The 13,454-nt window shown below is 44.5% G+C and overlaps 1 protein-coding gene across 5 annotated transcripts in view; it reads right to left on the reverse strand.

Moving 5' to 3' along the window:
- Nucleotides 1-315: 315 nt before the first annotated feature.
- Nucleotides 316-13,454, reverse strand: part of LOC147708010 (N-acetylglucosamine transporter UNC93A-like) — a 493,060-nt gene continuing 479,921 nt past the window's right edge. For all 5 annotated transcript variants that reach the window (XM_086926821.1, XM_086926825.1, XM_086926822.1 and 2 more), the window contains 2 exons: nucleotides 4,767-4,898; nucleotides 316-698 (listed from right to left, as the gene is read on the reverse strand). In XM_086926821.1, coding sequence (XP_086782947.1) covers nucleotides 466-698; nucleotides 4,767-4,898 — 365 coding nt within the window. In that variant the 3' untranslated portion in view covers nucleotides 316-465. The remainder of the gene's footprint in view (nucleotides 699-4,766; nucleotides 4,899-13,454) is intronic.

Raw genomic sequence — 13,454 nt, forward strand, 5'->3', positions numbered from 1 at the left:
TTACAATGTGACGTATCTCCATAGATGCGTCACGTAGTAAATTTGCAGCATTTTTTACGCCGCTGTTGCGTCACAAAAGTGATGCTACAGCAGCGTAAAAGTGACGCAAGGGGCTTGTAAATCTGCCTCAAAGTCTCTACTTCAAATAACAGAGTCGACTCTAAGTAAAACTCAGTGATACACCATTTTTAAGTTGAGTAGTGGTGCTGGACTTGGGCACATGAGTAGGAATGGTCATGATCAATAAAACGGGGTCCGGGTTGAGGTAACCCAGCTCTTCGAGACTCTACACCCAAGTTCTGGACACAATTTAGACTATCTGATGTTGGCTTTATTTTCATATCATAATAAACGATTATTTTCTCAAGCAGGCATTGTGGTTACATATTGGAGTTTGAGTTATTTGTGTCTCCTCGAATCGATAGTGTGTGCTGAGATGCTTGGATTTTTGATGCTCAGGGACTTCTAGTTTCCTGGAATCTCTGTTAATGTCACTGGTCGCTTCCTGGATTCGATGAACTCCACAATTCCATAGAGAGTGATGCCAAGCGCCAGGACAGACAGCACTATGTAAAGCTTCACGTAAATGCACAGGAAGGAGCTGTACCCAAAGGAAATAACGAAGCCCAGTGACTCCCAGAGACGGTAGTTGGCAAAGGCAGCCTCTTTGTGCTCAGCAAATAAAACTCCATACAAAGCTGTGGAAAAAAGAAGAATTGTTGACATGTTGGACGGATTGCTGCAGAAAATGTATTTTCCCTGGTAATTGATGAATTATACATCTGCTCCCAGGCTTACACTCATCTGTATGATTGCAAGGTGGCGCTTTCTAGTCCAAAGCAGCACAAACAGCAGCACAGATAAACTGCGGTGTGAAGCCAGTGTAGTGCTAAAATTGCCTTGCACACAGGAGTCCAAATCTCAATTATAGTTTATACCCAAAGCCAGATATATTTAAATCGTAAAACCTAACTTTACATGAAATCCTATCGCCAAATGAAACCAGGCACATACAAGAGAAGTTTACATTTAAAAATAAACTCCCACCTGAAAAATAGATATATCTGCATTAATAATTATTAAAAGTGATGTATAGAATTTGATTGAAATAATGTAATTATTTTGTAATGTTACATTATGTTGTTTTAAATTAACAATAGGTTAATAAATATTTTATAAATAAATATGTACTATTTTTACATCACGCTGTTACTTCACACATTGTATTAAGGAAGGAAAAGGCAACGTGGCCTGTCCGAACTCTATAATTCAGGAGTTAGGGCACTAAAATAAGTGTATGGCCGGGCATGATGACGTAGGAAATAAACTTACAACAGTGCACCTCGCCATATTGCATACCGGGGAGAACAGATATGACTAAAATACTGAAACCAAAGTATATCCGAAAGAGATTATAAATGCAGGAAAAAACAGCATTTCATGCGAATCAACAGTTAATTATGTCGATGATTAGAGAGAAAAAGGGTTAAGGCCAAAGGGCAAGGCGCTGTCCTTCTTTCAGCCTCCAGGCCCAGAGCATTGCACACGGTGCCGGTGTCATGATTGCTCGGACTCAAAGTCTGCTCACCAAACACATCATGATCAATAAAAAGCAGTGTTGTTTTGGGTACCTAGGGCCATATTATCAAGAAAGGGGGATACATTATCGCCGCTTTTATCGGCAGGAAACTGCCGCTAAAGTGGCGATAATGGGCTTGATAATATACCCTTGTGAAACCCGATAGAAACCCAGGTTATGGGGTTAACCTGGGCTTCTATGGGAATTCACAAGGGCATATTATCAAGCCCATTATCACCGCTTTAGCAGCAGGAAACTGCAGATAAAAGCGGCTATAATGTATCGCCCTTTCTTGATAATATGGCCCCTACTTAGTTACTGGTGGCACTGCCTTTACGGGGCCTGCTGCTGCACACACACTGCAGCACAACATGACGTGTCCATTGTTTCCATTTTGCTTTTTCTTGACCACTTTAAGAGATAGCCCTAATCACAGTGTGTCGTGGGGGTTGCCTGCTTGTAATCTTCTTTGGGGCATGCTAGGAACAACATCTCTGTACGTAACTTACAATGACCTGCTCCAATGCCACCACAAGGTAGAGGTACTGGGAAAAATGACAATTACCTCTTGAATATGATACATTCAATAGGTTTGCACATCTCTAATGAGTAAATATGGACACCTTGAATGATTTAACAAGCATGGCTTTATGATAGTACAGACACCTCAGGTCCACCCAAAACAAGTACAACAAATTGAGCATGAAACACATTACCCAAAGTGTGGGAACAGAGATGCCGAGATGGTAGAGTGGTCTGAATGAGTGCACGCTAAAAAATGATTAGGTAACACGAAGAGTGATCAGTCTGAAATATAGAAGTGAAAAAATACATAAACGGGGCCAGGCAAGTCCTGATTAAAGCTGGATAACCTTAGTGACTAGCCTAAAAGCTGAAACATGTTGACCAAATGATCATTGTGAATCCCTACCCATCTTCGCCCATATGCCTTTTAATCTGAATCTAGCCTGAATATAAATATAAATAAAGCAACATGGTAGGACACCTTAGGACATTTTAGCTGTTCCCGGTCCCAAACCAAAATATAAAACAGAGTGATCCCACCAGCAGTAGGGTAGAGCACACCTGGTGTCACCCACACCCCCACCAGGTGAGGACTCAGTGGTGAAGCATGCCACATAGAAATATGTGGGTGAGAGCCCTTTTATAAATACAGAAATACCCTCCTTACAGTGAGCATTTAACCATATTTTAGGAGGATACCTCCCTTATGATACCATTATTGCATAGTATCTGGGAAATTGAGGGAAACCCCTGTGTCCAATTTCCCCCTCTCTCCCTTATGTGAGTACTACCACATATATGTTCAGAATTCTTTGTTGGTTATGGGAGCCCTACACTGTAGTGTTTTATCATCTGACATGCAGACTCACCCTAAAAAAAATGTTCAAACGGTAAGCCCTTTCTTTTCCTTACCTGTTTACTCAAAAGTACAGTATCTGGAGTTAGGAAGCATGGGAGAACAACGTAGGGACTGCAGCAACAGAAAGGACAGTGGGTATGAAGTGTTGCATTTAGATGTTTCAGTGACCAGTACTGGCTAACAGCGAAGACAATGCATTGGCTATATCATGTAATCATGTAAGCATTTGCAAACAAAAGGTGGCATATGCAAACACATTTTGCACATTTGAGCAACACTAATACATGTTGTCCAAAGCTTGAATATTTTATGTTGTCGTTCATAATATCAGTGAGCAGTGACAATTCAGAAATGCAGGCAGTATAAATATGCTTTTTCATGATAATTAAAGGTGCTTCTATTACATGCGCAAAACATGTTTTCACATGCAGCCATTTGCAAGATATAGCACTGGTGACCATATCAAGACTTATTGGGGCATATTATCAAGTGTATTTATCTCCGCTTTTTTGACTTTAAAAGCCAAGAAAGCGAAGATAAAATTATCTCCCTATTACCTAGCTGTCGCTAACACCAGTTAGCGACAGCTAGTAGGAGATAGCGACCACCTTGGGCCCCACTTTGCATGTCAGTGATATTTATCACTAATGACATGCAAAGTGGGAGTGCCAAGATGTTAGCGACTGTTTCCAGTTGCTAACATCGCTATCTCCTATTACCAACTTTTGGAGATATTCGCGCTAGGCGCGAATATCTCCAAAAGCTAACACCTGCCCTGAGCAGTTCTTAGCCATGTTATCCAATGGGAGGTGGATAACATGGCTAAGAGCATTAGCTCGGTAATGCATGAATATCGCTGACTTTTCAGCGATATTCATGCATTGCGGGCGATTTTTATTGCATTTGCGATAAACCTTGGTAATACCAAGGTTTATCTGCGATAAAAATCGCCGCAGCTCAGCAGTAAATTTTTGTCTCTAAACCAAGCAATAGCGATAATTATCGCTATTGCTTGGTAATATGCCCCATTGTTTTCTGAGCCCAGGTTCAGGTTGTGAAGAGGGCCAAATGCCTCTTTGAGGTCCTAAAAGACTGTAGTCCATAGTTTGCATATTAACTCAGTAACACTATCACTTAGAAAATCAGCTGCAAGCTGTATATTTTAGAAACACAGAGGTCTAGCCACTGCTTCCTTTTACAGGCTCTGCTGTCTGCATGGATGAACAAACTAATAGAGATGACAGGAGAGAAAGTGCAAGAGGATTTTTTGAAAATCTAACGTAGGCCCTCCTAGACCAATTGTAGATCCCTTGGGATTAACATATTGGGCAAACACTAATAGAAATGATAAATAGAAAGATGCACACCAGAACAACTACTATTTGGGTGCAAACCACAATACGGTTGATTGATTAATTGATTCACAGGGACATAAAGCAATTGGCCAATGCCACACATGAATTAGGGAGATAAGAAATTATTCATACCTAATCCCCTTAACTCAAAGTGGGGTCATTGGGCCACTAAATAGTAAGACATTAGGCTTCTCAAAATAGCTGAAAAAGCTGCAAAGAACATTCAATGAAATAATGTAAACTGTCTCAAACATATTCATTTCTGTATTCTGAAACTTCAATGGGAATTTCCTATTCAGTCACTTGACTAGCCCTGTCATACTTCCCTCTGAAGCCTGGTCATGAAACGAGACACACATCTTTCCTGGATCGACGCACATTACAGGATTATGTAATCTGATATATTTTAATACATTTATTTGTATTTCTGAAGGCGCTCAAAACTTACCATTGAGCAAGGTCTGACAAATGGCATCAGACATGCTCCACAGAGCAGGAAAGATGAAGAAGACTGCAAACTGATCAGGGTGAGGTTTCCAGAGCAATAAAGCAATGATACAGGAAGCGCTGGTAACTGCAGCTGTAAGGAGAGGACACTGTCACACACCCACCATATTTGTGCTAGGATATTAGCATTATAGACAGGCAGAGAAACTTTCTTAGGATATATATATATATTTAGAAGTAATCGCCAGTGTTACAACTCGGAGGGATACTAGAATCGCATCCTGGTCAGAGAGAGCCAGAGGGTGAGAGTGTGTGTGTGTGTATATGTATATATGTGTGTGTAAGAATCATTAAAATTTAGCAAACGATCATTTGGAAATACAAGTGAAGGCATCTCCTTTTAGAATTTGTGCAATTGTTAATATATAGGTTTATCAGCGTGAGCAAAGTGCTGATGGATGTTTGGTAGACTTAATTGCCAGCACCATGGGTTGTTGGGAACGTATTTGCATTAACCCATCCGCATGCATATCTGAGTGATTGCTGCAGTCAGCAAATTACATTCCACTCTTGTGAAGAAACACTAAAGTCACATTAACATATCTCCTCAGAAAAACACCATGAAGACCAAATCTTGCTAAAATGTTGTTTAACATTACAGTCCGCAACAAGTAAGATATCAGTTGCAATTAATGAAACAGAAAAAAACTGTCATGCACACCCACACCAACCACAGTGTGTACGCAATGGACGCCCCTAAAATTGTGATCATGCGCATGGTGCGGCATTAGATGAATAGTTAAATACAACTGACAAATTTTCACAAAGCCCATACATTGCATGAAGGGACCAAATGGAATGAAGAAATTAGAATCAAAAACAATATCTGAATGACTAGAATGATGACGAACAAATGGATGATTTTTAAATCAGTACTTACCTCATCAAAACTCGGGGAACACCTAGGAATAAAAAAGTGAATCATGTTTGCTGAGATGAATACGATAGTATGCCACTGGCTCTCTTCAGGGAGTTATTAATGAAGACATTCTCCTAGACCTATAACCATCCATATGTGGCTCTATCTGGCAGTCCTTAGACAAACTGAAACACACTACAGAATTCATGATAACTTTTCTGAACATGCCACAAAAGGTACATGATGCTGACATTATGAAGATTAGGGTGTATGTGAAGGTTACACCAATACGCGTGCACGCACACACCTCTGTAGAGAATGTAACACATGTTTAATAAATTGCATATGGGTTTGCCTAGTAGATTACACTGGAGATTCACTGAATACATGTCCGACTTCCTACCAACACCCTCTCAATGGAAGAGAAGACACATAAGTAATTACACAGATAAATGTGTTGCATCCTGGAGAAAGCCACTGGCATTAGCTATTCATAATTATCTATAGAAAGAGAACATCCATCAACCTCAAATAGAAAATGGAGTGCTTGTACAACAGAATACACAAAATCCCTACCCGTCTACATTTCAAGCTGAAGGTAGCAGACCTTGTGCAGGAATATTTTATGGAGCAATGTGGATATTTCCAGATGACCATGTGCACCATGAATCAGAAGTACTATTGCACAGCAAGGGGAATGGGATGTCACAAAATGGCAACAGGGCCATCATAGTTCAGCAGGAAACCTTATTTTTATTACAATAATAATAATTTGTGGTGGCTGCCACTGAGTAGTATGGGTGAGACGGGGGGATAGAAAAATAACTTCAAAGTTACTTACCTTGCTGCTGGCCGCCACCTCACTCCCATCCTCTTCTTTTGCTGCCGGAAGCAGGAAGCACAACCAGGCTACCTTAAGCCAATCACGACGCTGCTGTCACCATGACAGCAGTGTCATGATTGGTCTGAGTGTCTTGGTTCGACGCTCAGATGAGGACTATGAGCCTGTTAATGTTCTCCACCCAGCCTGTACAGTAAAGGCGGTGGACAACATGCAAAGTGCGCATGACTGTTTGGCCGACCCAAGACAGCCTCCCAAAACCGCCTTGTGCACTTAAGTGCCCCAACCACTCCTCCCCAGCAGGCTGTGATGGCAGCCCAGCCCCGCCCCAGCCAGTAAACCTGCCTCATTACGGAAAAATAAAATGATTATAGCATAGTGTTATCATTTTGTTTTTCCTTTTTCCACTGCTCATGCTGCAGCGGAGCTGCGCTCTTCTGCCTTAGTAGAGGAGCCGCTGCTGATAATGATATTAATGATATCACATTAATAATTTTAATAGCCAGGGAATAAACTGCTGAGAGGTATGCCATATTTATTACACAGAGGTAAAGTAAAAACATGCACATAAGTTTTTTTTACAGGAATCTTTAACAATATTTGTTTACCTAAATCATTGATTTGCAAAGTTATTGCTTAATATAGTATGGAAATGTGTGCTTCATTGTTATAAGGAGCCAATTGAGGGAGTTGTGAAGGCATATCAGTAAGACAGGATAACTCAACTTTCACAAATCTCTATTATGATGTTTTAACAAGATATGGTTTTACGTTACTGCTTTTTGGTTATAAAGGTTTTGTTGATAATCAGGTGCTATGACATTCACATAGTTGTGGCGGAGATGATGGAGTTCAATGTAATGCATCCGAGGGCATCAGGCTCCTCATAGCCTATTTACATCACCACCTTGCTGCATTTGGGTGTCCTTGCTCTCTATGTTTGAAATTTAGTCACTATTTAGGAAGAGTAAATTCACCAACAGGACAAGGCTGGGAGCCATGAGTGAACAGTGCGCAATGAGGTTGGATAGCATATTTAAGTGGTCGTATTGAAACTTTGTACTCATTGAAAAAATCTCCGAATTGGATGGTCAGAATATCTTGCTAGCTGAGGTTGCGTCTTGGCCAAATACCACCTTTACTGAGTTCCAGTCCTCCTGCGTTTAGTTTTTTTTTAGTTTAAAATTCTCGGGTTCATGAAAATCTTCCTTGTGCTAAAATCTGTCTTTAGACTGGCTTAGGTTAAGTCCAGCATCAATTAGTTCTTCTTGTCTGCAATTCTTGTACTTTTTCTTCTGAGTCTATAGAAGGCTAATGTGTCTGGTCTTAGAGATGCTCTTCCAAACCTTGGAAAAAAAGGAAAGCTGTTTCCTAGATCTCACTATTTTCCCAGAAAGACAGCAGCCTTCTTTTCCTTACTATTAGCATAACAATGCTGTCAGGGAGCGAAAGCAGGTCTGAGTGATTCCAGAGATATCGCTTTCCAAGGATACCTGGCAAGGTAATACCAGGCTACTCCAAGTATAACTGAGGCCACTAAACAACACAAGACAGGAGACAGAGAAGAACAAAGTATGACCAGATGAAGGGGTCACACTGTAAACGGATATGGACTGTAGCAGACAGTGGACCATATTTGGAATGAAACAGAAAACCAGAGTCGAGAGAATACCCAGAATACAGGACGGGGAAGTTAAAAATCAGGCCACAAGGAAAACAAAACCAGGAATTATGAACTGGACTTCTGAAATCAGGAACAGGAAAACAGGAATCAAGGGCAGGCTGCACCCAAAAGGCACTGGAACAAGAAATGCCCTGCTGTTACAGGGAATTGGAGCTAGGATTCAGAACAAGGAACTCGAGGACGTAACCAACAGGCACTGGCACAAGTTATACCCTGCTGCGACAAGGAAACTGGAACTAGGACTTAGAACAAGGAACTCGAGGATGTATCCAACAGGCACTGGGACGAGTAATGCCTCATTCGTGCAGGGGACTCGAACTGGGATATAGAGCAAGGAACTCAAGGACGTACCCAACAGGCACTGAAACAAGTTTTGCCCTGTTGGTAAATGGTATAAACACATGAATTCAGAATAAGGACAAAACAGAAATTCAGAATAAGGTAAAAAGCAAACCACTGGCAAAAAGCTGAATAGGGAATCAGGAACTCCTCGCAAGGTTTTAAGGATTTAGCAGTGCAGGCAATTGGGGGAAACAGCATTTACAACCATGTTTCTACAACACATGGCTTTACAACGTGGTCGTTACAACAACTGCATTGTTACCACGCATACCATTACAACATCGCAAGTCATAACAACGACTTGCTGCAGGGGGCGTGCAACACCAGGGAATGTGTTGGATTTTAAATCCAACACCTTCCCTGCTGTTGCACAAACTGGAGTAGGAATAGTAATTAATACTATTCCTAAGTCCAGCGTGCTTCTTACAGCCAGTCGTTGTTACAACTTCCTATGTAATGGCAATGCGGTCGTTGTAATGGCCGTGTTGTAAAGCCATGCTTAGTGAATTTATGTGTAGTAACGCCATACATTCGCAACTGGAGAAGAAAGCAGGAGCTACCAGAAACAGGAGGTTGAAGCTCTGAATGCAGAAGCCAGACTTAAATCCCTCCTCCTGGCTCACAGCCACACAGAGTGATTGGAATCCAGAACAGGTGTGAGCTGCTTGCAACACAGTGCAGGTGAGAGCAGTCAAAGTACCTCCTTCAGCTTTCTGCCTGAAGGAGTGCACAGAGGATCTAGGAAGAAGCCAGTAGGCAGAAGAATGAAAATGCAGAGTGGAACATGGATCGGATCTAGTTTCATAATGCAACTTGAATTTGTGCAAAGGAGCACATGTACATGCTGGAAGAGGTAATACATAGTTCCAAGTATAATATGATTCTCCCAAAACATTCACTCCAGCTCTCATAGTAAGGTAAGGCATGCAAGTACCATAATGCATTAGTTGTTGATAAGTAAACCCTATAATGGAATATGGAGTGGATCTGATTTCTAAGAGAGTTTCAATACTGAAGTGCAGTACAGGTTCAAAAGTAGTATTCATGATGGCAGCAGACTCACAGAGGGTCTTCAAGTAGTGTCATCTGATGGCAGGACTGCAGGATCCTGAAAAGTGCTCTGATTCGCTGTTGGCTGCAGTCATTGAGCCTATCCCGCCAAAGGTATCACACTTTTAACAGCTCCGGCTTGAGACAAAAGTATTCCAGAAGACTCTATTCTAGGGGGTTTCAAGGTGGCAGCAGGGCACTTCAAATGCTGGAACTCTACCAGCACACCTATTGGCATGACTTTTAAAATGAAGTACCTCACTGTTCTTACCAATGGAAAATCTACCCAGGCTGAATTGGGCTCAGAGTATCCCATGGGGTCAAGCAAGGCAAGCATAGGTAGCTGTGTTTTGATATGTATATATATATGCTATTCTATGATATGCTGTGCTGTTCCTGCCTTTCATCATTGTGATGACTCGGGCCTGAATTATGAGTTGGCCTTGATGGAGGTGCCACCCGTAAAATTTAGAAATGGTGGTCATTTCTGAAGCATTAGCAGGAACCACCATCAGGATGGTTTCTGTCCATACAGTTTGGTGCCAGGCTCTATCAACATGACGGACCTGTACACCAAACATAGGAGATAGTGTTCCGTCCGCCAAGGAAGCAGCCAAGATACTCCAGACCGCTCCGCGGATAAACCTCCGTAGCAATTAGGATAAAAATGGGACAAAACTCCGACCGCAGCGGACGGACCACATCAAACTCCGTCCGTGGCGAACGGAGTACACCTGAGACCGCCGCAAGCGGACAGAACCCAAGAAACACTGACCACTGCGGACGAACATGACCAAGGAAACAGCCACAGCCACCGCAATACCTGTGGAGGCTCCGTGGCCGCGATTAGGATAACGCCGCCTGTTCCCCGGAACTCACCTCAATCCATGGCCGCAGCGGAAACAATGCGACGAGAAACGGTGCATCCAGTGGAAGGCCAACACGAACAACATCCCTACCGTCAAACCAATGACAACATGTCTGACGGAAGTTAATACAAAACACACGAAACACGACTACCACCCACCTGAAAGACCTACACCAATCCCAAGCCACAATGACACCCCCCCCAAGCACCTACTAATCCACACTAGTCAACACACCCACCTAGCACCTGACTGCCAACAACCATTGGGACACAACCACGACACAGACTATAAAATGACTCCCACCCACTACCACAATCCTTTGCATCACAGCATAGCTGCTAGCAAGAGGCCCAAGACGACGGACAGCAGACACATATTGCACACATACAACCACCACCCAAACACACCCACCACACAAACACCCACCACACCATTCCTACACACCACACACCTGCACCTCCCAACCCACTCAACCCACACCTTGAGCACCACACACCATGGCACCTAAGAAAAACCCTGAATTCACGGAGACAGAGTTGAAGGTCATGGTGGATGAAATCATCTGTGTTGAACCCCACATATTCGGGACACTAGTCCAGCAGACCACCGTGGCTAACAAAAATCACACGTGGGACAGGATAGTAAGTCGGGTGAAGGCATCAGGGACCGTGCCAAGGACAAAGCACGAGATCCAGAGGCGGTGGCATGACCTAAAAAAAAACCCTTGCGCTGAGGAACTCACCGGCTGCTGTCCATAACGCCATTCTGCCCTTGCTATCCTGCTTGCCTCCCCGTATCCCTGGAGGGATTGACCGCCCCGCCGCGTGGTAACAGCTTGCAGCACCCGCTTTGCGGGTGCCGCTGCGCGGCGTGAGGCGTGGGGTCGAGGCTGCTGGAGTGCTGTCAGCTGCGGAAAGGAGGAGGGAACACCGGAGAAAACTGAGGGCGCGAGCTGCAGGGACTCTCAAGACCAGGAGTCCCTGCGCTGCACAGGTGTGCACGGCCGCGCCCCCAGCAAGACACGCCTCCCGGCCGCAACGCTCGTTTTAAAACCAACGGACAACCGCTCAGCGGGACGCGAGCGGGACGCCGAGCGAAGCCCAAGCAAAGGGTGGGCAGTCTGTGGCAGTCAGGGGCTGACAGAGGCTGGGCTGGGCCACCCCTTTTACATCCATCGCTTTTGGTCCAAAATCCCGGAGTCCACCTGTGGGTCCCCAGGCCATCATGTCAACCCGCTCTGGTAAAGCTCTGAGGGGTGGGGGAGAAAGTGCCACAGGGAACACCATAATCGGCACAATGGATAAATTCATCACCAGGGTGGCTGCGGTTATCGAAAAGGAGATTGTGATGACGGAACGTCGCCTCTCACTAGACTCCTTTTCTTCCAAACGCTCCTCCCTGGGAGCAGTTGCACACGCCCTGTCCCCAACCTCCAACTACCCTATCTCCCCCTTGCCAGAGATTGTGTCCGTTGAGCCACGGATTGTAGCTATAGAGGCAGGCATTGACAGGATAGAGAGCCTAATCTCTAATTCACCTAACCTGAGTCATAGTCCAGCTGCCGTGGGATCTAGGCTTACATCACCTACAGATATCACCCCAAGCTACAACTCCCAACTTCCCAACGAGGCTCCTACTTTAAGCCCTAAATTGTCGCCTCCGGCACGAGTTTCTCGGGCCCTCAAGAAAAGGAAAAGGGTTATCAGCACCAGGAAAGGAAGCCATTCATCGCTCTATAAGCGCCCAAAGACACAGCCTTACAAAAGTCTTATGCACTTAGAAACAGGAGGGCCAGCAACTTCAGGGAACATTACCCCTCCGGTGCCAGTAATAGAAATGCCATCGCCCCAGCATTTGGCTACGGTACCACCTACATCCTCAAAAGAGGGGTTTTCCCTAGAGCACTTCGAGAATCTGGTTAAGGCTCTGTTGGTACCGCTGATTGACCGAGTTAAGAGTCTGGGGGATAGGCTAGATAGATTCGAACAGACCACCCATGATAATTTCTTCTCCCTGAAGTCCCTAATTAAATTGCAGTCAAAGCTCAGAGATGATACTGCAATTGGGAGCGAGGGGAATGTAAATTCAGTAGGCCCTCCACATGGACACATACCGGCCTCACCCGCTTTTGCACAAGCTAGTGGAACAGCTCCAACACCAGCACCAATGGCAACTGCAAAACCGGTTAAACAGTGCACTACCACCCATGTCGTTCAGGTCCACGCTAGTAATGCCCCAGCAGCGAGAACAGTTAAACCTAACCTCGCTCCCAAGAAGCAGCAAGATAGAGGGGCAGGTTCCATTTCTAAACCACCTCCCGCTCCATCCACTGTTGCCAAAGGAGCAGTTCAGGTCCAAAAGGCAAAAGCAATTACAAACCCATCTAAAAACCCAAATCCAGTGGCTATACCCCAAAAGGTGGTACGCAAGTGTCCCCCAGTCAATCACCCCCCCCCGAGTGCCACCCATATGTAGTTGTTCTTATTAAGGTCCCTGCCTTGAAGGACAACCAGCAGGAAACCCACCAGGCCCTAAAGAATAAGGTCATCCACTGGTTGCAAGCCAACAGACCCCTTCCTGTGGGTGTGGACAGCCTGATTCTTTGTGTGCGCAGGGTGGGCTGGATTGGCCAGAGGAAGTAATTATTTGAGGGGGATTGTCTGGTGGTCAACTTCCAAGATGTAAGAGCTGCCCACTCAATATTTAGTCAAGGACAGGCCATGACCGGTCCCGGAGTTGAAGTAGTAGATTTAACATTCTTCTACCCGCGGCCGGCCCTGAACCCTATAAACTGCTTCCCTGTGATTCCATCCCCAAATTATGCCTACGGTCATTGGCACCCAGCAACAAACGTTGTGCACTCGCATGCAGCTCCGCCATTGCCAAACTGGGGTGCCATGGGTTGCTGGCTTTTAGACCCCCCAGAGGAAGCTGGGACGTCTTGGCCCTCTGACGCCCACTCCTTGTCAATTGCTAAACCCCAA

Source organism: Lissotriton vulgaris, chromosome 6 (assembly GCF_964263255.1).
Source record: "Lissotriton vulgaris chromosome 6, aLisVul1.2, whole genome shotgun sequence".
Lineage (NCBI taxonomy): Eukaryota > Metazoa > Chordata > Amphibia > Caudata > Salamandridae > Lissotriton > Lissotriton vulgaris.